The 23,955-nt window shown below is 34.3% G+C and overlaps 1 protein-coding gene across 35 annotated transcripts in view; it reads right to left on the reverse strand.

Annotated features, from left to right (window-relative positions):
* Positions 1–23,955, reverse strand: part of LOC107149604 (sarcolemma associated protein) — a 145,416-nt gene that overhangs the window by 36,013 nt on the left and 85,448 nt on the right. For 7 of the 35 annotated variants that reach the window (XM_048801063.1, XM_015494384.2, XM_048801052.1 and 4 more), the window contains 5 exons: positions 22,236–22,404; positions 22,095–22,145; positions 21,403–21,453; positions 16,812–16,874; positions 2,957–3,016 (listed from right to left, as the gene is read on the reverse strand). In XM_048801063.1, coding sequence (XP_048657020.1) covers positions 2,957–3,016; positions 16,812–16,874; positions 21,403–21,453; positions 22,095–22,145; positions 22,236–22,404 — 394 coding nt within the window. The remainder of the gene's footprint in view (positions 1–2,956; positions 3,017–16,811; positions 16,875–21,402; positions 21,454–22,094; positions 22,146–22,235; positions 22,405–23,955) is intronic. The other 28 variants (XM_048801070.1, XM_048801071.1, XM_048801058.1 and 25 more) reach the window with 10 other exon arrangements.

Genomic DNA, 23,955 nt, shown 5'->3' on the forward strand with positions numbered 1-23,955 from the left:
AAACTAAATGAACTAACGTGAGACTATCTACTTATTTTCAAAACATCTATTCTTCAGTTAGAGCATTAACTTATTTTCAAAACACCTATTCTTCAATTATGAAGGTGCCGCCAATTTCTAGTATTAAAAAAAAAATCACTGGGTGTGGTAGTGCATGCCTGTAATCCCAGAAATTGGGAGGTTTAGGCATGAGGAACACAAGTTTGAGGCTAGTTTGACAACTCAAAATAAAAAATAAAGAGGGCTGAGGATATAACTCAGTGATAGAGCACCCGGAGTTCAGTTTCTGTAACAAACCTTCCCCAATCCACCTATTACTGATTGTCTCTGCAGTGCTTAATAAGATGTATATTAATAATATATAGAAAATGGAAGATAGCTATCAAATCAATACCAAAACTGTTCCCAAACTGGGAATCCTAAAAAAGGTATCTTTGAGTAGACATAATTACAGATGGGCAAAACGAATTTAGTGGTCATATACAATTTCCTGTACCACTGGAACAGCAAAACAAAGTTAAATATAAAAAACGGTAAACCTGATAATAGTGTTTCCTGCTTACTAAGCAACATTTCATTAAATTCCCACAACAATCTGGCAAGTGAAAACTTCATTTTACAAATGAGGAAACTGATGTTTAAAGAGCCACAGTAAGTTGCCTGAAAGCATATAGTTTTTTAATGGTAAAATTATTTTCTTGTATTCTTTCTATTTCTACTTCCAAAACTACTGTAATGATTAGGTTGAGTTAGGCCTTAAACACAAAACATATAAAACTTATGATAACACACTACAGTAGGTGAAATCTTTAGACGATATACTTAAGACTGTAACAGTTTGCAATTGTCAATTTCTAACAACTGATATTTTCAATGTAAAAAAGAAATTTCACCAAAAATATCACCAATGAAAGCATTAAAAAAAGAGACATTTAGCCAGATTAAACAAAACAAAACAAACAAACAAACACCAAAAAACAGCTTTATAAGCCGGACTGAAAACGTTTAAAATGTAACATATTTTAGCCATCCAGTTTGCTCTAAAGATTAATGGGAACAAATGTTGACTACTGATAGAAAAATCCCTGAGTGTATAAAACTTAGCTTTATATTTTCATTTTTAAAAGATGAATTTTTGGGGCTGGGGCTGGGGCTGAGTGGCCTAGCATATGTGTGTGTGTGGGCTCTGGGGATGTAGCTTAGTGGTAGAGAGCCCTGAATTCAGTCTCCAGCACTGTAAACAAAACAAAACAAAAAACCCCACTGAAACAAACATCCTTGCACATTTGTTCAATTTGTTCCTTAAGATAAAAACCCAGGGCTGGGGCTGTAGCTCCATGGCAAAGCGCTTGCCTAGCATTCATGGGACCCTGGGATCGATCCTCAGCACCACATAAAAATTAACAAATAGGGGGCTGGGTTGTGGCTCAGTGGTAGAGTGCTCGCCTAGTATGTGCAGGGCCCTGGGTTCGATCCTCAGCACCACATAAAAATAAATAAAAATAAAGATATGTGTCCAACTACAACTAAAAAATAAATATTAAAAAATTAACAAATAAAATAAAGACATTCTATCCATTTACAACTACAAAAAATTAAAAAAAAATAAATAAAAACCCAGAAGTGGAACTGCTGAATGAAAAATATATTCTTTAAAACTTTCAATGCATATTTTATATACAGACTTAATAATAAAATCAGCAGTACTGCATAAAGATTTTTCAATAATGGCACATGATTTGAAGCAAACATATTGAAATTTAGAATGCATTAATTAGAAGCACTAAACAGCAAGGCACTTTTCTTTCATTAAAGAAGCACTGATTCCTTCCCTCCCCTCAAGCTTTAACTTTTATTTCAAAGTGCTGGCTACTGAACCAACTAATCTGAATAGGTATTTAGGTGATGAAGTAAAAAGCTATTTTAAAGTGTGCTCTCATCTCCCTTTAATAAGATGAAATAAATTGCCATTTGTCCTAAAAATAGTTCGCTATTCTGAAACTCAATGCCTGTTTGTCAGAACAATATTAGTGATGCATATTCTATGCATTCTTTCCCCAAATAAGGTTATCTGCTGTGAAAAGAATTTCAGAATAGAAGCCACCAGATATCTGAAATAACAACATCTGTTTAGACATTTTAAAAAGCCAATGAATCTACTTACTTTAACATAACAAAACGTACTAAAACTAAGTATAAAATTTTTATCATTCATTGTTTTAACAGACCAAAAGGATTGCTAGTTTTACACTGGCAAAGTCTAACAGAAATTCTACTATGACAATGAGCACATCCCACCCAGATTTATTTGCTTAATTTTCCTCATGCATAAAAGTGACTTGACAATACGATTCGATGCATTAAAACTCACTTTTCTTCTGTAAGTCTGATAATTGTAATGGAAAGAATTAACATAACAAACTACTTTGGACAATTGCTGAACCATTCATTACAAAATATAAGACAATTCTACAGACAAAAGTCACTATTTTTGTTTAAATCAAACTGAGATATCAAAAATCAACAAAACATGAAATATAAGAAATTTTAAAGGTACTATAACCCCTAGGAGAAACCCACAAGCATTTTTCCCTATCATATAAGTTCATATTGTGTTTGATTAAAATTTTAAGATCAAAGCTGAAAATAATGCTGGAAGTGAAATAGATCACAACACAATTTTAATGCCTGAAGAAATCTATAACAAGCTTTAACTTTCAAAAAACAAAAACACACATACATGCCCACTTTGAAAGAAACTTCCCAATCAAGATAATCTTTCCTAAAAGAGAAATCCAACTATTTTATATAACATCTGAAATTGTTACTAGATGGCCATTTTGTAAGCTGCAAAAAATAAACTGATGGTTAAAATACTATGACCTTGAAAATTTACACTTATCTATCTTCATTATCCCAGAGAACTCTGAAAAACCATAGAAAAACAGAAACGAACCTTTTGAAAGCTTTGTTTCTTCTACCACTTTGGTCAGATGCCCCTCTACGATCAGCTTCTCTGCCAAAGAAAATAAATGTTACTATCCAAGCCCAAATGGAGCAGCATTTCCCTGAGCGAGGCAGTGTAACACATTCCATGACCAAATTTAAAGATGATAACATTACTCCTATGACCAAGCTTGAACAAAAACTTGAAACTGGAAGAGGAACTAAGAGAATTTAATCTATGAGAGAGCAATCAGGTTAATGCAGAAAACTGCGGGTAGGGAGACAATTGCATTTTATTTTCATTAGATTGCACCTTATTTAATAAGTAAGTCATTGTGAATTGACTAAATTAAAACACTGTCAGTTGACTAAATTGAAATAATGTATGCATTACCTCCATACTTATAATTTTTTGAGAACATTTAAAATCTATGAAATAGCCTATACGAAAATGCCTTGCTTCCATACCTTTCAAAGTTTACTAGTTATTAGTAGATAGTAAACTCCTGTTTATTGCAATGAATCAATTTGTTTTGTCTATACTGACGTATTTTTAAAAAGCTCTAGACGTCTATGTATCTTTTCCATTTGAAACAGGATTTAATTATTTGTTTATTCCTATTTGAAGTCATAGGTCAAGCAACTATACTATTCTATACTATACTATTCTCCAAACTATACTATACTATTCTCCAAAATAAAAAATTATTTAAAATACAAAAAAAGCAAGTCTAGATCTTTTTATGAAGGAATCAGAGGAAACAACCAATGCAACCTCCTTCTTTTTCTTTTTCAATTAAAAAAAATTTTTTTTAGTTGTAGTTGGACACAATACCTTTATTTATTAATTTTTATGTGATGCCGAGAATTGAACCCAGCGCCTCGCACGTGGTAGGTGAGCACTCTACCGCTGAGCCACAATCCCAGCCCCCCCATTTTTAAACTCTTATTTTTCAGTTATAGATGGACATAACATCTTTATTTTATTTATTTTTATGTGGTGCTGAGGATCAAACCCAGGGCCTTGCACATGAAAGGTGAGCACTCTATCCCTGAGCCATAACCCCAGCCCCCAATGCAACCTTTTTAAGTTAAGGATATTGAGCTGAAATAAAATAATTCTAAAGGAATTTTACTTAGACAAGAAATAAAAATTTTGTCATACCAATAGTTTACTTTTCCCTGCTGACACAATTCAACAAAGATGCCTATAGAACATACTTCAGGAAAATGAAAAATTCTACAACTTAAATTAAAAAAAAGTCTTGTTTTATGTAAGATTATCAGTAAAGGTATAACATATCTTCTTTATAATTTATTTGAAATCATACTTTCATATTCTACATTTCACTAGAGAGTATAACTATTCTGAATATCCCTTTTTAAAATCCTGCATGCCAATTGGTATCCTTCAATTTATTCTTTTTTTTTTTAAAGTAGTATAGGGTGCGGTGGTGCATGCCTATAATCCCAGAGGCTCATGAGGCTGAGGCAGTGAGTTCAAAGCCAGCTTCAGAAACAGTGAGGTGCTAAGCAACTTAGTGAGACCTTGTCTCTAAATAGAATACAAAATAGGGCTGGGGATGTGGCTCTGGTTGAGTGCCCAAGTTCAATTCCTGGTATCAAAACAACAACAACAACAAAAACCCAACAAACAGGGGCTGGGGTTATGGCTTAGCGGTAGAGCGCTCATCTATCACGTGCGAGGCCCTGGGTTCGATCCTCAGCACCACATAAGAATAAATAAACAAAATAAAGGTATTGTGTCCAACTACTTCTAAAAAATAAATATTAAAAAAAACCCCAACAAACAAAATAACAACAACAACAACAAAAAGAGTAGTACTGGGGGTTGAAACTGGAGTTGCTTAACCACTCACCGAGTTACATCTCTAGTCCCCCCCCCCTTTTTTTTTTTTAAAGAGAGAGAGAGAGAGAGAGAGAGAGAGAGAGAGAATTTTTAATATTTATTTTGTAGTTTTCGGCGGACACAACATCTTTGCTTGTATGTGGTGCTGAGGATCGAACCAGGGCCGCACGCATGCCAGGCGAGTGCGCTACCGCTTGAGCCACATCCCCAGCCCGCTAGTCCTTTTAATTTTGTATTTTGAGACACAGTCTTGCTAAATTGCTGTCCTTAAGCTTGCAATCCTCCTGTTTCAGCCTCCTGAACTGTTGGGATTATTGGTGAGTGCCACTGAGACTGGCCATGCCTAGATCTTTTTATTTTGTATTTTGAGATAGGGTCTCACTAAATTGTCAATCTGGCCTCAAACTGGTAAGCCATCTACCTTAGTCTCTCAAGTCCCTGGGATTACAGATACGTGCCACTGGACCCAGCTTCTTTAATCTACTTTTGCAGTTTGTGAAATAAGTGCTGTATTCTTTTACTCTTCAACCAGCTGTAACTTGCCTACACCCATCATTCAGTCACTGAAACGACTCCATGATCATTATAAACTTTTGTCTGCCAAAGCCCATAGCTACTTCACATAACTTTCATTTCTTATTGACTATTTGTCCCTGCTTTTTTAAAAACAAGAATTCAAAGTAAAAGGTTTAGATAATTTTAAAAGGCATCAGTCCTATAAGAAGTAAAATGTAAGATGTCCTACCTGTCCTCTTACTCCATTCTATTCCTGAAATTCACTTTCTTCCTACAAGCAACAACTTTTTAACTTTTAGTAATTTTTTTGTTATTTACATTTATATTACTAAATAATAAACTGATTTTTAAACTCTTCCATTTGAGGCATTACTCACTCAAAATCTTTAGGATTATTCTCTGATATGTTACTATTATCATCACAAGAGTTACATTTTGCTAGTCTATAATCAAATATTCTTATTGACTGTTTTATATATGTGTCATATAATATGATCATATTTCCTTTCTTACACAACACTTAGTATTTTTGGAGTTTGTAATGCCACATTTTGTTTAATGATTTTTTAAAATCTCTCTCAAACACAGTCCAAGTTTTAGGAGAACAATAAAATTCCTCAATACTGTCAAACATCCAGGTAATCTATCACATTATCCATCCATCCCTCCCTTCTCTCAATCTTGTAATCTGTGTGTGTGTGTGTGTTTGCTGGATATTAAACCCAGGACCTAAGCTCTACCACTGAGCTACATTCCCAGCTCTTTCTACTTTTTATTTTGAGACAAAAGTCTCTCTATTTTTTTTTGAGACAAAAAGTCTCTCAAGGTTGGCATGAAACTTGGAATCCTCTTCCTCAGCCTCCTGAGTGGCTGGGATTACAGGTGTGTGCAATGTACCTGCTCAGTCTTTTAACCTTATTGCTCTAGTCTGTGTTGTATCCTGTACAAAACTCCCTGACCCTAGATTTTAAATCTTCCTTTCCTATTTTATTCTCTTGTTTTTTTGTAACACTTCTGATAATATCCTGAGAAGTGGTGGACAGAGGGTAAAAGCTTTTGTAACTTTGTTCCTCTGAAAAATCTTATTAATGTTCTACCCTCACATTTATTTGATCGACAGTTTTTTTTTTTTGTACCACGGATTGAACCCGGGGTGCTTAACCACTAAGCCACATCCCCAGTCCTTTTTTATACTTTATATTAGAGACAGTGTCTCACTGAGTTGCTTAGGGCTTTGATAAATTGCTGAGGTTGGGTTTGAACTCAAGATTCTCCTGCTTCAGCCTCCTGAGCCTCTGGGATTATAGGCATGTGCCATTGTGCCCAGCTTGACTGACTGTATGATGAGACATAATTCTATAAGAAATAATTTTCCTTTAGAATTTTGAAAGCATCATATTTCCTTTCTTACACAATATTGTCTTCTAGCTTCTACCTAGAAGGTAAGCCTGATGATAGAATGACTCCTGTTCTTGAGTATGCATACATAGTAGAGATTTCTTGTGCTCAGTTATACCTGGTCTGACTATTCTTTCTGAGTACCTACGAGGATTTTATGTCTGAGCTCCTTAGAACTGAGGGAAGTTCATAGAATGCATGCTAGCCAGAGCCAGAGCATTTAAGAGAAAGTGGGACTAGAGTGGGACTATTCTATCCCCTCTCACCTCCCACTAAAGGAACTCTAAAAACATATGAAGACAGCAACACCATAAGATGGCAGGCTCTATCAGTCTAGACCCCTGAGTGACAATGTGGAGCACATCATGCACATGTACCGTGAGTAAGAAATAAATGTTTGTCAAATTAAGCTATTAAGACTTCAGGTTTGGGTGCTGTGGTTGTAGCTCAGTTGGCACAGTGTTTGCCTAGCATGTGTGAGGCACTATGCTCGATCCTCAGCACTACATAAAAGATAAATAACTAAATAAAATAAAGGTATCATGTCCATCTACAACTAATATCTTTTTAATAAAGACATCAGGTTTTGGGCTGGGGTTGTGGGTCAGTGGTAGAGCACTTGCCTAGCACATGTGAGACACTGGGTCCGATTCTCAGCACCACATGTAAATAAATAAATAAATAAATGTCCATCAACAAGTAATAAAAATAAAAAAGATATCACATTTTGTTTGTTTGTTTGTTTTTATCATTGTTTTCTTCAATAGAGAATTTCCTCAAAAGTCTGGTCATCTTAGCTGTCTCTTTATATTCACAAGGGGGAGGCAATAAAAAGCTGACACAGTTCAATTCAAATATGCAGGCTTCTTACTTGCTAGGTGACAGGTGGCAATTTATGGGGAGAAAAGATAAAGCTTAGAAACATTTTGTCTTTGTCTGATGGGTTTCTCTGGAATAAAATCCTCTAACCACCGTTCAGAGGGAGTATAAACTTGGTGCTGAGCATTCTGATTTACTACAGAGGCTTTCATTTATTTCTCCCACTTTTTTTTTTTCTCCACTAAGACGCTTGTGTCCACCCTACTCTCAGCAACATGTATATATATTAGCTGTCAATAAATCTTTATTTTTATTTATTTATATGTGGTGCTGAGAATCAAATCCAGTACCTCACAGATGCTAGGCAAGCACTCTGCCACAGTGCCACAACCCCAGCCCCTCTTGGCAACATCTGAAGTATCCCAATCTACAGATTCTCTGTACTTAACCACATCCCTATCTCTCCTAACCTCCCCCCCCTTTTTATTTATTTATTTTTTTTATTTTTAATTTTTTAATATTTATTTTTTAGTTTTCGGCGGACACAACATCTTTGTTGGTATGTGGTGCTGAGGATCGAACCCGGGCCGCACGCATGCCAGACGAGCGCGCTACCACTTGAGCCACATCCCCAGCCCCCCCCCCTTTTTATAAAGATTTCTTTTTGTTGTTGTTTTNTCAAGAGATGTAACTCGGTGAGTGGTTAAGCAACTCCAGTTTCAACCCCCAGTACTACTCTTTTTGTTGTTGTTTTTGATAGACCTTTATTTTATTTATTATGTGGTGCTGAGAATCGAACCCAATGTCTCACATAGCCAGGCAAGTGCACTACTGCTGAACCACAGCCCCAGCCCTCCCTAGCCCTTTTTTATATTCTATTTAGAGACAGGGTCTTACTGAGTTTCTTAGGGCCTCGCTGAGTTGCTGAGACTGGTTTTGAACTTCAGATCCTCCTGCTTCAGCCTCCTTCAAGCAACTGAGATTATAGGCATTATGAGCCACTAGGATTACAGGTGTGTGCCACTGTGCCCAGCACAAACTCCTTTTTAAAGGCTTTGACTACCTGCTGCATTTGAATAATTTCTAAATGTTGATGCCAAATTTAACACTATTAATATCCAGAACTCTACTAATATCTTCTCCCAGAAACTCCAGAGGCTTATTTTCACCATGTCTAAAACTGAATTCCTCTTCTCCTACCATCTAAATGGTTTTTCTCTCTCTCTCTCCTCTCTAAGCTTTCATATATTCATGTCTATATAAAGGTATATTGTAGCTACCAATTATAAGGCCCACGGTTCCCTGAAGTGTACTAATAATCTCTTGAAATATTTACTTTGCATCAGGAATGGTATTAGTAATTCCCAAGGATTACAAAGATATCTGTGATAAATCTAGGAATTTAGGGTTTAGTCATAGTAGGGAGGTATCTTATCAATAACTTAATTCCTAACACAGATCTGGCACACAATAGATACTAACAAATTACTAACACTCAAACATAATAATAAAACAGTATAAACAGACTTTGAAAACTCTTCTAGTTGTTCTATAGTATACTGAAGATCTAAAGATCAGCTTATAAAAACACATCAAAAACTAATTTATTGCTCAAAACTGTCACCAACCCTTAAAACAAGACCTCCAGTCCTTACCACAATGTACAAAATCTATATGCTCTGCACAGGAAACCGATAATTACAGTCCCACAGGCCAAATCCAACCTGCTGTTTTGTGGAAACATGGCCAGGTTCATTCATTTTCATATTATGATGGCAGAGTTTAGTAGTTCAATAGAAACCTGGCAGCCTGCAAAACCTAAATTTTTACTATCTGGCCTTCTATTTTAAAAAGGTATTTGTGGTGTTCTAAAACTCTATAATCTCAGTCTTAGGTTATCACATAGTTTCTTTCTTTATTTGTATATGGTACTGGGGATTGGACCCAAGGCCTTGTGCATGCTACACAAACATTCTACCAGTAAGCTACATCCTTAGCCCTTTTATACATTTTATTTTTAGACAGTGTCCTGCTAAGTTTGGGATCCTCCTGCCTCAGCCTCTAGAGCAACTGAGGTTATAGGCATGCACCACCTCGCCACATATTTTCCCTGTGTACACACAAAATTTACACAGTTTAATCTCATTTCTGTTCAGCTATATACTACCTTTGCTGCTTCTTATCACCTTAAATTCTTTTACTTTCACTGAGAGAAAATGAAAAACTGGTCGGCAGTTAGAATCTCATTCACTAAGAAAAAAAATGCTTTTATTTTTCTTTAATGGATTTACCAATCCCAGTTTTTAAAATTTTGGTCCCTTCAAGAGATGTAAATTCCATTAATACAAAGTTTTCTATGCCTCACTCACTGTTTTGTTTATTTAGTTATTTTTCTTTTTTGGTACTGGTGAATGAACTTGGGTGTGCTATACCATTGAGCTACATCCTTTTTATTTTATGTTGAAGGAAGTTCTCACAAATGCTAAGGCTAGCCTCAAATTCACAATCTTCTTGCTTCGGCCTCCAGAGTTGCTGGGATTACAGATATGAGCCATGGCTCCTGGTTGTCTTATGCATTTTTAAAGCCCCAATAGCTAAAATAATGCCTGGTGTATGTATAGGAGATGCTTAATTAATATTTGTTGAATGCACAGATTGAGTTTGTTTTGTTTTTGTTTTGTTAAGGAGTGCTTAACTGCTGAGCAAATCCCCAGCCCTTTTAATATTTTATTTTGAGACAGGGCCTCAATAAGTTGCTATGGCTGGCTTTGAACTTGCGATCCTCCAGTCTCAGCCTCCCAAGACGCTCCCAAGGATTATAGGTATGCACCACTATGCCCAGCTAAGCATCTGTTTTTAAAGTAATAAAATTTTGAGAAATTGTTTGAATGCTTTCATTATCCTAAAAAACATAATTAATAATTTTATGTATGTAAAAGTTTAACAGTACTGGCATATAAGAGCTAAATAATAATTAACTGCTATTATTATCATATTAAATTATTTAAGGTTATATTATCCAGTCCAATGAATCACAAATGGCCTATAATGAAGGAATTAAAAAATATACATCATTAAAGAAAAATCTCTATTGAGTCTCAAATGTGGAGTGGTGACTGCAAGGCTTTAGGAGTATTGAAAATTACTATGGTAACACATACAATCAAAACCGTTGAGAACCAGATCTCTGCCTTTGACCCTTCCCAAAGAGAACTTCCGTATAATGGTAACTACAGGTGTTTTGAAAGAGCTATTTGACTCAGCTCGAGTGAAAGAAAAGAGACCTTTCGTTTTTCAAAAAAACTTCCTCTGTGAAGTTTACTCCAGAGAGCTAACTATTCATTTTCTCCTATTTAATAACCATGGGTACCTATTGTTAAAACACACACACAAACACACACACACACACACACACACAAAAGGAGAGACAGAAAAGTATAGATAGATAATATTTTTTTAGTTGTAGTTGGACACAATATCTTTATTTATTTATTTTTATGTGGTGCTGAGGATTGAACCCAGGCCTTGCACATGCTAGGCAAGCGCTCTACCGCTGAGCCACAACCCCAGCCCCTAGATAAATTTTTATAAAGCAAATTTCTGTGTGACCACAGTCCATGTCAACAAACAGAATCTTCCCACCAAGCTCCAAAGGTTTCCACATCTCAGTCAAATCTTCCCTCTCCTAATGGTATCCACTATCCTGATTTTTAATTTCTCACAATCCTCATGTAAATATGCATGACTAAATAATATAATTTTAGTAGTTTTGCATTTCATATAAATGGGATACTATGGCATGTATTCTTATATGTCAGGCTTCTCTCACCCAATAGACTGGAGTATATTTATCCATCTGCTAGTGAAAGTGTTCTGGGCTGCTTCCATTTTTGAATTATTGTGTATATTACTGTTAGAAACATCCCTGAATTTGGGCTGGTGTTGTAGCTTAGTGGTAGAGCTCTTGCTTCGTATGTGTGAGGCCCTGGGTTCGATCCTCAACACCACATAAAAATAAGTAAATAAAAATAAAGATATTGTGTCCATCTACAACAAAAAAAAATATTTAAAAAATAAAGAAACAACCTTGAATTTGAACCTGAAATGTATGGTCAGGCATTTACATAGAGAACCTACCTACCAAGGAGTAGAACTGATGGTTTGACTACATTTGAGAACTATCACCTAAGCATTTAGTTTAGTCCGAGAATAAGTGATAGAGTTACAAAAACTGTTAAATCTTCCTAAAAACTAATCAAAAGAGAACCAAGCTTATTTCTTTGTTGAAAGAAATAAATTATGTCCTATGTTACCACTGAGCACAAAATAAAAATGAAGAATAAGGCAAACAATGACCTCAAAGAAAGCACAGGTGTGCCAAGATTGGATTGAATTCTTAAAGCGAAAGACCCATTTTCCTCACATGACAGCTACAACTAATTGAAATGTTAAAGCAGAATATAAACTCAAATAGCATGGCCTATGTCATACTGATGTTAGTTACTGATGTTAGTTTCCTAGGGACCCCAAACAATCTGGTGGAATAGAAGAGTAGGTAAATATAAAAGAACTAGATAATCTGCTGCTATAACTGCCAACTTTAAAATATTTCTAAATCTCACAGTTGGCTTTCAAAAAATAATGTTATAACTAGGCCATCAAAGCAATGTGCTTGAGACTAAATTTTAAGAAGGTATGCATATGGTAATTTAAATCTCTAGATTATGAGAAAATGTTGTTTTAACATGAACAATAAAAAGTTAGATAGCCAGGCACATGCCTATAGTCATGTATGCCTGTAATCCCAGTGACTTGGGAGGCTGACGTAGGAGGACTGCAAATTTGAGGCAAGCCTGAGCAACTCAGTCAGGCGCTGTCTCAAAAATTAAAAAAAAAAAAAAAAAAAAATTAAAGAAAGGGCTGGGGATATAGTTCACTGGTTAAGTACCCTGGTACTGGCAAGGGTGAGAGTGATAGGGAAGACAGATCAACCGTCTTTACTGTCAGACGATGGGGAGTTAAAAAAAAAAAAAAAAGGAAAACAGGTTATTTTGACAAAAAAGCTACTAACACCTCTCCATGATCCCACCTACCCACATATTTTCTACCTACTACCTAACAAGTATTTCTGTGTGCCAGGCATTATAGAGCATTTAGTAAATACAATCTCAGTTAATTTTTAAAATAATCCTCTGAGGTAGGTATTACCATCCCATTTTGTAAATGAGAGAATGGAGGTTAATTTGCCCAGAATCACTGCCAGGGAGAGGCCAAATCAGGATTCACATGAAAATCCAATTCTAATCATAAATAGAAATGAGCAAAAGTTACCAAAAAGATTATTAAAAGACAAATATGGGGGCTGGGGCTATAGCTCAGTGGCAGAGTGCTTGCCTAGCATGTGTGAGGCACTGGTTCTATCCTTAGCACCACATAAAAATAAACAAATAAAAATAAAAACATTCTGTTCATCCACAACTACCAAAAAAAAAAATTCCTTAAAAAAAGACAAATATGGTAAAGAAACTGATACTAGAACGAACATCATGATACAACAAAAGTAGAAAATTACAATTAATGTTCAACAGCAAGCCAGCAACTTCTCTACCTTCAGAAAGTAGCAATTCACAAGTAGAAATACAGCTTTAGGATTGCAAAGGAAAGGTTCTGTGTTACAATTACAATAATGCAGACCCTCATGAGTTTATACAATTCTGCAGAATAAAATTAGTTAATATAATTCTCTAATGTATCCTAGACTAGACAAACTAAGGACAAAGAAATAATAAATTAGCACCATCTAGTTTACACTCTGTTTCCTATACCAGGGACATAACCTAACACACATCAAGTGCCTTCCATTCTTTGCCATAAATTAACTGTTTTGGCTTAGAGAAATACATTTTTTTAAAAAAAGTTTAATAATCTGTTTCAAGGAGAATATGTAATCAGAATAATCCTGAGATTATTTAGAGAGGCTGACCTCATAGAGGGAAGAAAAGTAAACATTCAGTTACACAGCAACACTGATTCAATACATTCCTCCAAAGAAGGCAATTTCAGTGTGAGAGCAAAGCCCTAGCAGGAAGGAGGGAAGAAAAGAAGTATACAGAGATAGTGCCTATAATTTCAAAATGAGGTGGGGAGCAAGGAGAGAATTTTTTGAAAGTTAGGGGACAGCCCAGTAAGGCACGAAACGTTAAGATAATTCATTTTTTAACTAATAATAACAAAAACAGTAAACATGGATTAAGACTACAAAGGCGTGGGGCTGAGGGTGTGGCTCAAGCGGTAGCACTCTCGCCTGGCATGCGTGTGGCCCGAGTTCGATCCTCAGCACCACATACAANTATCAATACAATAAAGATAAACATAAAGGATCCAAAGGAAGCCAGGTGTGGTGGCACATGCCTGTAATCCCAGCAGCTGGGGAGGCTGAGACTGGAGGATCTCAGGTTCAAAGCCAGACTCAGCAACTTAGTGAGGCTATTAGCAACCTAGGGAGGCCCTGTCTCAAAATAAAAAATAAAAAGAGCTGGGATGTGGCTCAGTGGTTAAGTGCCCTTGGGTTCAATCTCTGGTACAAAACAAGACAAACAACAACAACAACAAACCCAAAACGCACCCCCCCCCAAAAAAAAACAAAGGAAGTGAATTATCTGCTTTCTAATTTTTAAAGCACAAGGTGAATTTATTCTATATAAGCACTAGTAAATAATGAAGGCAAAGTATTTAACTTTGCTTTTTTCAAGACTGAAAGGAACTGAGAATCTTAAGTACTACAGTATAATGAATTTATACTTTATGATCAAGATCATAAAACAGTTTATGATGCTTATCAATGAAAATAACAGCAACCCCCCCCCCCCAAAAGTCTGGGTAGGCTTGTCAATAAATACTCCAAAATTGTTTTAAAAGTGCTGAGGGTAAGTTCACCTGAGTATGATGTTTGCTGAATTTGCCTTGTTTGTGATAATACTCATTAAAGTCAACAATTTCTACAATGGCAGCTTGTCATAAAATAATGAAATGTTCCTTCTGATAATAAACTGAGCAAGAACTAACCTATACTATTTTAACTCTGGCTAAACAGATTTAAGGAACTGAACAAATTTAGAAAATTTTGAGATACAAGTAGAATCATCATTAACCAAATGATTGCTACTTGCTACTTGAAATTCAAACCAAACATTTCAATAATAGGCTTTACCCTAGTTATATTAGCTTATGGTCTAAACTTTCACTGTTTTTTTTCGGGGGAAAGTACCAGGGATTGAACTCAGAAGCACTCAAACACTGAGCCACATCCGCAGCCCTATTTTATATTTTATTTAGAGACAGGGTCTCACTGAATTGCTTAGCACCTCACTTTTGCTGAGGCTGGCTTTGAACTTATGATCCTTCTGCTTTAGCCTCCCCAGCCACTGGGATTACAGGTGTGTGCCACCGCTCTGGCTTAAATTTTTATTGTTGGTACTCAGAAATCCAATGGATTCAGATACCTAGGAATACCTATATTTCATTTTTTCTCATCTTTGGTCCATACTTTGTAAACAGGAATGGGATTTTATATGGATTTTTTTTCTATGTACCATGTTTAATATTTTCCCATGCAATTACATAGTTCTTATAAACATAATTTTATAAGCTGGTCAAATACTCTAATTGAGAGGATTTATTATAATTTACCTAACTTTTGTGCTCTCACTTATGTTTATTTAGCCCATTTCCCCCCATAACTATGATTCAATAAAAATCTGAAACATCTTTTGCTTTATTTAAAATAAACATTGTTCTGTATTAAAACAACAGATATTTTTGTAATATTACTTTGAATGAAATGTTTGACAACAAATTATAGATTAAATTTTTTTTCTTAAATAATCAAGTGATAAAAATAAAGGCTAGTGACCTTTTCTTGTCACTAAAGTGAAAGAAGGATTTCTGCAAATTGCAACTCAGAAAAACATTCTTGTGACAATTCTCTTATTTTGGGGGGCTCAAAATATAAACTTTAAAAGTTCAAAATAAAAATAACTTATCCAAGAATCATCACATGTAATAAAAGTATAAAGTTTTTCTTCTAAAAAAGTTTATATTTTAGATTATATACTTTTTTCCTGGTTTCAAAGGATACCAATTATTTTGCCCCAAATCAATGTACTGTTTTTGAATAAAGTGAGATTTTTGTAATTAGAAGATAATAAAAAGATGCACCAATCTTTGCTTTATGAATACTGTTTGAAAGAACAAAAGAAATGCCACATTGACTAAATAAATTGCCTCAAAGTAATATTAAACTTACATTTAATATTATAATATTTAAGACTGACAAAATCAGAGCTCTTCTAAAAACATTTAATGAAATTTCTCACTTCCTTAAATACTCTAAGGGGTATAATTCTTGATCTATTGAACTCATGTCTGCTGTTTATATCAGTTGTGACCTTTATAATTCTCAAATCCTCCTAAAATCGTAGATGGATGTGCATAAAAATTTGGAAAACCATTCATTTCAAAGAGAACAGGAAGAGAAAAGTGCTTGAGAGTGTTTGCACAAGAGGAAAAAGCATATACATTATCAGCAATTTTTCACTATATATGTGGCAATCTGCTTGTCACTAATAAAAGAATACCACTCCCCTGAGCTCTTTCTACAAGTTTTTATTTGAGACAGGGGCTTGCTCAGATGCTGAGGCTGGCCTCAAATTTGTGATTCTCCTGCCTCAGCCTCCTGAGCTGCCGGGATTATAGGCGCACGCCACTGTGCCCAGCCCAAACTGAATAACTTTTTAAGGCTTCATTTAAGAACCTCAAAATTCAAATCGTGATTGAACTACAACTTAAAATAGATTATGGTTACCATCTCTTTATTAAGTATTCACATAAAAGGCTGAGGTGTTTGAAAGTCCATTTTATTTCTATACAGTAATGATGGCACATTAACAAGTTTTAAATTTCGTCTTTTTTTGTGTGTGTGACTAATGTAAAATGCTCTGTGAAGGCTGATACACTACCACCAGACTTCTCAGTGACATCATTTACCCAGAAAAAAAAAAAAAAAAAAAAAGGCTGATACAATAGGAATATGTTTCTCAAAAAAACAAAAACAGAAACAGTCTGAAAAGGTTCACTGCTGTCTAAAGTTGGCTTTGTGTACTTCTGCTATAATAAACATATCAAGATCCTCATTATTACTCTCACTTTTCAACTTCAGTCCCTGACTTTATTAAAATCAATGTGAAAAATACTCTGTACTCACTCTGGCATTCTATGAATTGATGAATAAAAGTGCAGTCCCCGCCACTCTTTGAAAGCAAGTGCTCTAATGAAGAAAGAAACACCTTTAAGGATATAGTTTGCTGCTGTCTTTGAAAACTAACAGCAAAGACAGGAAAACAAAAATGTATCAACATGGGTAACTCTGAGTAGGATTACTAAAAGTTGAATACACATTTTAATATTACAAGCAAACATATTTTGGAATTAAATGACTGAAAATAGTGATTTTATAACTATTAATTTATCCCCTGAATAGTGAGCTTTTAAAGGTGCAGTTTTTATCCAAAGAGCTCAAAAAACAAACAAACAAACAAAAACCCCAAAACAAAACACCAGACTAAAACAAAACCTCCAAACCAAAACAACAAAAAAATATCCAAACATACTGCCTTAAACAGCTTCTCCCACTTTGAAATATACCTTTCTCCTGTAACCCCAGCTACTCAGGAGGCTGAGACAGGAGGATCAAAAGAGTGCAAGGCTAGCCTGGATAACTTAGAGATGTTGCCTCAAATTTAAAAAGGGCTAGGGATATAGCACAGTGTTAGAGCACTTGCAATCCCCAGCACCACATATACGTGTATACACACACACACACACACACACACAGATAAATAAAATAACCCTTTCTCTATGAAAACTTCAGTATTAAAATTATATTTCAATATGGTGTGAAATGTGTGAAAGCATTAAAATCTTCAAAAAAGGACGCATAAGTCAGCACCACTCTCACTATAAAACCCTCCTTTCTCTTCTCTATCTCAGCCTACTTTACCTCTTTAATTATCTCAACTCTGCACGATGGTGCCTCACTCTCTCAACATCCTTCCTGTTAGTTGCCTTCATTACCTCTATTCTCAAATTTATTATTCTTTATCTAGTTACAGAGCACTCCACTTTACAGTAACCATGAAAAACATGAAGAAAAAAAGTCTGATATAACCTCACGTTTTAGAAAGATCAACACATGACTTGGTTACAACATAATACTGAGATACACATCATAAACATGCTAACTGCTACAGAAATTTAAAATTTTAAAAATTTAAACAATTTATCAATCAGAGCCAACTAAAGCAAAAAAGGAGCCCTTAGTAAAACAGCAACTACAAAGATAAAAAACTGTTTTACATAAATTCTTTCTAAGCTATGATACTTTCAAAACTCAAACTACATTACATCATGTTAAACATCAAAACTCATCTGGAACCAAATTTTAACCTAACTAAAGGATTCTATGAAACTTATCTGAAGCCAAAATTCAGAAAAATATCAAAAGACTCAAATTACTGAAGTAGGATATCCCAACCATATCTGACCAGATAAACATCAACCTTTTATCCACTCTGATTTTAACATCTGAACATGATACTAAAATGTTTATCATACACTTGTTTAGATAAATTCTAGAATTAATATAGATACATACATATCCCTTCTACAAAGGCATCTCTTAAACATTTAAGAAAAGTGTCTTACAGATAGTATACATAAAGCTTTTATATTATGACACTTTTAATATTCTATTACTTAAATTCAGGCCTTTTGGAAATCACTCTGCCAAAGCTACAAAAATGTTTGCCACTGATAATCCAAAAGGAAGTAGATATTTATTGGTGAGAAAAGGGGTCTTTATGATATTAAACAGTGTTGTAGGAATGTAAACAAGACAAATATGGAAATGTAAAGTAGAAAACCATTCTACTTAAAATGAGTTTTATTTATACATGTGAGTTTCCTATGGATTTTAATGTTTTATGCCTATGTTGTCCAATACTACAGTCACTAGCCAGACATGCTATTGAGCCTTTCAAATGTGGCTAGTTAGAATTGAGATGTGCTTGTATGTATAAAACAAAGAGATGATGAATTCAACTAGTAAGAAAAAAGTAATGTGCAAGGTTTCAATAATAATCTTTGAAAACTGGTTACATGTTAAAATAACATTTTGGATACTGTGGGTTAAATAAAATATATTATTAAAATTTGTTTACCTGCTTCTTTTTATATTTTTAATGTGGCAACCAGAAAAATTTAAATCATATATGTGGCTCTAATTATATTTCTTTTAGATTGCATTATTTAATACTCTTTAAGAGATGTTCAAATTATAATTATTAAATAAAATACAAAAAATAGCACAAAACCTGTGCTTTTAACAGCTCCATTATATTTAATTTCAAAAATTGCAGTTTGCTAGAAGAAATATTAATTTTAACATATTCAGACATTTTTGAAATATTTTTTTATAACCCTTCTTGGTGTTCTACTGCTTATAGAATAATTTTAGTTAAAAACTCGTAATATTATGGTTCTAGATTTTGGTAATATTGGAGCGCTTGGTAATTGGTTTGTATTAAATGACAAGTGATTCAGAATGTTACTGGTAACCCATCTCAAAAGTTCACTATGTAAATCTGGTGTGATGAAGGTTTTGTGTTTATTCAGAAATTTACTACTTAGCTTTTTTTTTAAAAAAAAAATTTTTAGTTGTAGTTGAACACAATACCTTTATTTATTTATTCACTTATATTTTTCTTAGTTGTAGTTAGACACAATATCTATTTTTATGTGGAGCTGAGGATCGAACCCAGCACCTCACACGTGCTAGGTGAGCACTCTATCGCTGAGCCACAACCCCAGCCCTACTTAGCATCTTTTAAAATATCCTATTAGTCTCTCTCCACATTACTCAATTTATTATCACCAAAAACCAAATATACCAATAAGGAAAAAATACTTATAGCATGAAGTTACCTTTAAATATCTAAAATATCTTATTTAATCTTGAATAAAGGAATCTACAATATTCTATAATATAAAAACATTCTACTATTCCCAAATCAGTTGGAACTGGCAAAAACTTCATGCAGTAATTTGACAAATATAAATAGTAAAAAGATGGTTCTGTGTATATAAAAGAATTCTCTCAATTGAAGAAAGAGGAGGTTTTCAGTTTAGGTTAATACTAATGCTATGAACAAATACACATTCAAGTCAAAAGAGTGAGGGACTGATTTAAAAGTGTACATACCAGAAAGAAAAATAAACAAAATAATAACAGAAAATACAAAATCATTTAAGGAAGACAAAGTTTTAGAAGAAAAGGATTAATTCATTTTACATCAGTTTGCTAAGTTTATTAAATGAAAAGTAACAAGTAGTTTTTGTGCAATGAATATAAACTACACCTTTAAAAATTCTCAAATTGAAACTCATTCAAATTGGAATTTTTAAAATTGATGCATTTTACAAAAATAAAGAGAATAGTCAAATAGCAATTGTTAAAGAAACTTTTTCTTAATTGAGAGTTCCAAAATCCATTATAAACACAATATTATTAGGTCTTGACCTTGCAGCTCACATATACATGATCACCTGAGCCTATTTTGCTAGTTCTTGATTAAAAACAAGCCAAACAAACAAAACAAAAATAAACCACTTCCCAGCTTTACCAGAATTTGATTGTTGCTCAAGAACTATAAAGATATCCCCTGATATATGGAAAAACTATTTAATGGAGTTTAAATATTTTATAGAAGTTTTGGTATGAATCTCGATATCTTCCACTAATTTTTATATAAAAATTGAGATGAGAGGCACATAGTGATATCAGTATACACAAGAAAATAGTTTTATTTCTTTGGTACTCTAAGTATCTAGTGCAGAATTTGGCATAGCTGACACTCAATCAACGTTGGATGAAAGGGGAAGTGTAAAAGGTGAAAAGTTATCTTCAAGACTAAAAGATTATAGAAGCCATTGAGCAAAAAGTAGTCCATGTAGTAACAGTAAAATCAATATCTAGTGGCTTTAAGTTATGGGCAAGAGAACATCTATGCTGTCTAGAAGAAAGGGTCACAACCCAAAAACTAATAAAATAATTTTTTTCTGATGGCAGAATAACTGACCTCATTTCCTCTATCCAATAAAACAGATGGAAAAAAGAAAGCAGTTTCTACATGTCCAAGGCACAATGGGCTTTTAAATAAACTCACACATTAAAAACAGGGGACCAGCTGGGTATAATGGCACATGCCTGTAATCCTAGCAGCTAGGGAGGCTGAGACAGGATAATTGTGAGTTCAAAGCCAGCCTCAGCAAAAAGCAAGGTGCTAAGCAACTCAGTGAGACTCTGTCTGTAAATAAAATACAAATAGGGTTGGAGAGTGGCTCAGTGCTCAAGTGTCCCTGAGTTCAATCCCCGGTACTCTCCCCAAAAGATGGGGGGCCAAAAACAGAGCTTGATGGAACAAAATGATAGTCTAGCTCTCTAAAAATTACACTGGGAGAAAAACAGTTATACTAAGTCAAGTCATTGCTAATGTTGAACTTTATAATTTTTATCATTTAATGGAAATTTCCATATAACAAAGGATATCTAATAATAGATCATGGCACAAGTCTTAGAAAATAAAGGGAACCCTGATTTTAAATGATAGAATTCAATAATGTGTGAGCGGTATGTTTTGCATTCCAAACAGTTAAAACTTTAAAACCCTGAATTTCCTATTCTGCTTAAACAGTAAAAGGTTATCATGAAAGAAAAATATTTAAGTTTTTTACACTACCTTTTTCTGTGCTCCCATTTATTTTAGGTAAGAAGTCATCAACTTGTATCCCTAGGATTAAGACAGTATATCATTGCCTGATCAGAGAAAGTAATGTTTTAAGTATTACACTTGGTCTGAAGTGTAACCATGGCATTTTGTATTCCTATTCACATTAAGACTGTATAAAAGACTTTATATTTATTTTTACAAGAAGGGTTCAACATGCTATTTTTTCCATTAATTCAGGCTTAGTGGCCTTCCAATGAACCTCAAAAGAAAAAGGATTCTACTGTTCATGGATTTAAGTAGAACATCTCAGATGCAGAAATTTCATTTATCTCAAGGACTAAACAATGGTGCCCACTGGTGGCAATCCAGCAAATTTAAAAAAATTTTTTTCTTTTTTTTTTTTTAAATATATATATTTTTTAAGTTGTAGATGGACACAATACCTTTACTTTATTTGTTTTTACTTTTATGTGGCGCCGAAGATCGAACTCAGTGCCTCACGCATGCTAGGCAAGCGCTCTACCACTGAGCCACCACCCAGGCCCCTTAAAAAGAAATTTTCTAAGAGTGTAGCTATTTTATACCTAATATGTAAAACACCACTTACAGAAAATAAGAACCTAATATGAAATAATAAACAAAGTCAAAAGTTTAATAATGACAAAATTTAGCTTGAAACAGGAAATTTGGATGATACCTACCTAAGCTGCTGCATTCTTTAAGAGTTTTCTCCTGAAGATGTTCTAACCGTACTGTAAATAAAAGTCCAAGAAAAAGATATTTCACAGACAAAAAGAAAAAAAAAAATCAAATCAAAAGAATTTTTATATTAGCTAACTTACCTTGTAAAGCTGTTAGCCTTTCATTGGTGAAATCATTATCAGCTTGCAAAGCTTCTATTTTTGCCTGGAGCTCCTGTTCTTTTTCTTCCATTTCATCTATTTTATGTTGTAATTCTTTCTTCTCAGCTTGTCCCTTCTGTTGGATCTCTTCTTGTCTTCCTTCTGCTACCTGTTGAGGAAGAAGAAGATTTAAATCTGATGCTGTTTTAAGAGGCCTAAGCCAGCACTGCCTTTATTCAACTTCTAAGGAATGTATACAAAATTTCAGATTGTATTTATAATGCCAATTTTTCTTTTTTTAAAAAATATTTTTATTTTGTTTATTTATTTTTATGTGGTGCTGAGAATCAAACCCAGTGCATCACATGTAGCCATTTTTTCTAAACCAGCAAAGAAAATAAAGACAAAGACCTAATGTCAAAAGTGATCTGCATTGGGTTCACTCCTCCATAATAGCACCTAAAAGAAAACCTTGTAGCAAGCAAGCAGTTTTATTACATCTAGAGATAAAGGGTCAAAATGAAACTCTATTTTAAAATGTTTTTGATAGTGCTAGGGATTAGACCCATGGGGCTCACACATGCTAGGCAGGTAATCTACCACTGAGCTACATCCTTAACCCCAAAACACCACAATTTTAATGTGGGAAGTAATATGTTCCCCTAAAATTATTATTGTTTTAATTTTTAAGTTCTAAAATACAATTTATTCTGAAATTTTAAACAAAATCATACTTTGATAAAGGGATGATGGTATAAGTCTTTTTTAAAAAGATTTCCTTTTAACAAGACCAATCTTTATAACCATCACAGCCTATTTAGGCACAGTGATACACACATGTAATCCTAGCTACCTGGAACACTGAGACAGGAGGACCACAAGTTTGAAGTCAGCCTGGGTAACCTAGCAAGACCTCATCTCAAAATGAAAAAGGCTGAGAATGTAGCTCAGTAGTAATAGTGTTTGCATAGCATACACACACAAGGCCTTGGGTTCAATCCACAGAAAGAAGAATGGAATAAAAATAGAAGTACCATGGGTAAACCAACCACACAGAAGACATATGCATTGGTCTTCTCTAATAAATTCATATCTTCCAGGCATTCAATTCATGGTTTGAATTATAATAATATGGGTCTTCACTAACTCGGTTATAAGAATTTATTTATTCATTTACAGTACTGGGGACTGAACCCAGTACACTTTACCACTGAGTTACATCTCCAGTCCTTTTTATTTTTTATATTTGAGACAATGTTTTGTTAAGTTGCCCAGACTGGCCTTGAACTTGAGATCCTCTTGCCTCAGACTCCCAAGAGCCTGGTTCAGATATAAGATTTCAAAGGACCAACTAGACATTACTCTATGATGTGATCTCTCCTTATCCTAAATGTGCCACAGCTATAAGGAATGACAGTGGAAGCAGAATCAACTCCATCCCTAAAGGCTAACAGCAATCAAGCAGATTATTCTAAGATTCATCTGGGCTTATTCCAATACTAAATAGTTGGGCTTTACCTTTGGAATGGGATTAAAAATAAACAGTTTCAGGGTGAACAAAACAAAACCCTGAATATCTTAGGTTTTGTTGATTCTCATTTACTTCCTCTTCTATATCAAAAGATGCCAATTGTGAGGCAGTGACTCAAATTCCTCCAGAGGAAATATATTAGCTTTTACAGGCTTTCAATTATCTCTGGTCATTGAGATTGAACTAAAT

This window comes from Marmota marmota, unplaced genomic scaffold, assembly GCF_001458135.2.
Source record: "Marmota marmota marmota unplaced genomic scaffold, marMar, whole genome shotgun sequence".
NCBI lineage: Eukaryota > Metazoa > Chordata > Mammalia > Rodentia > Sciuridae > Marmota > Marmota marmota.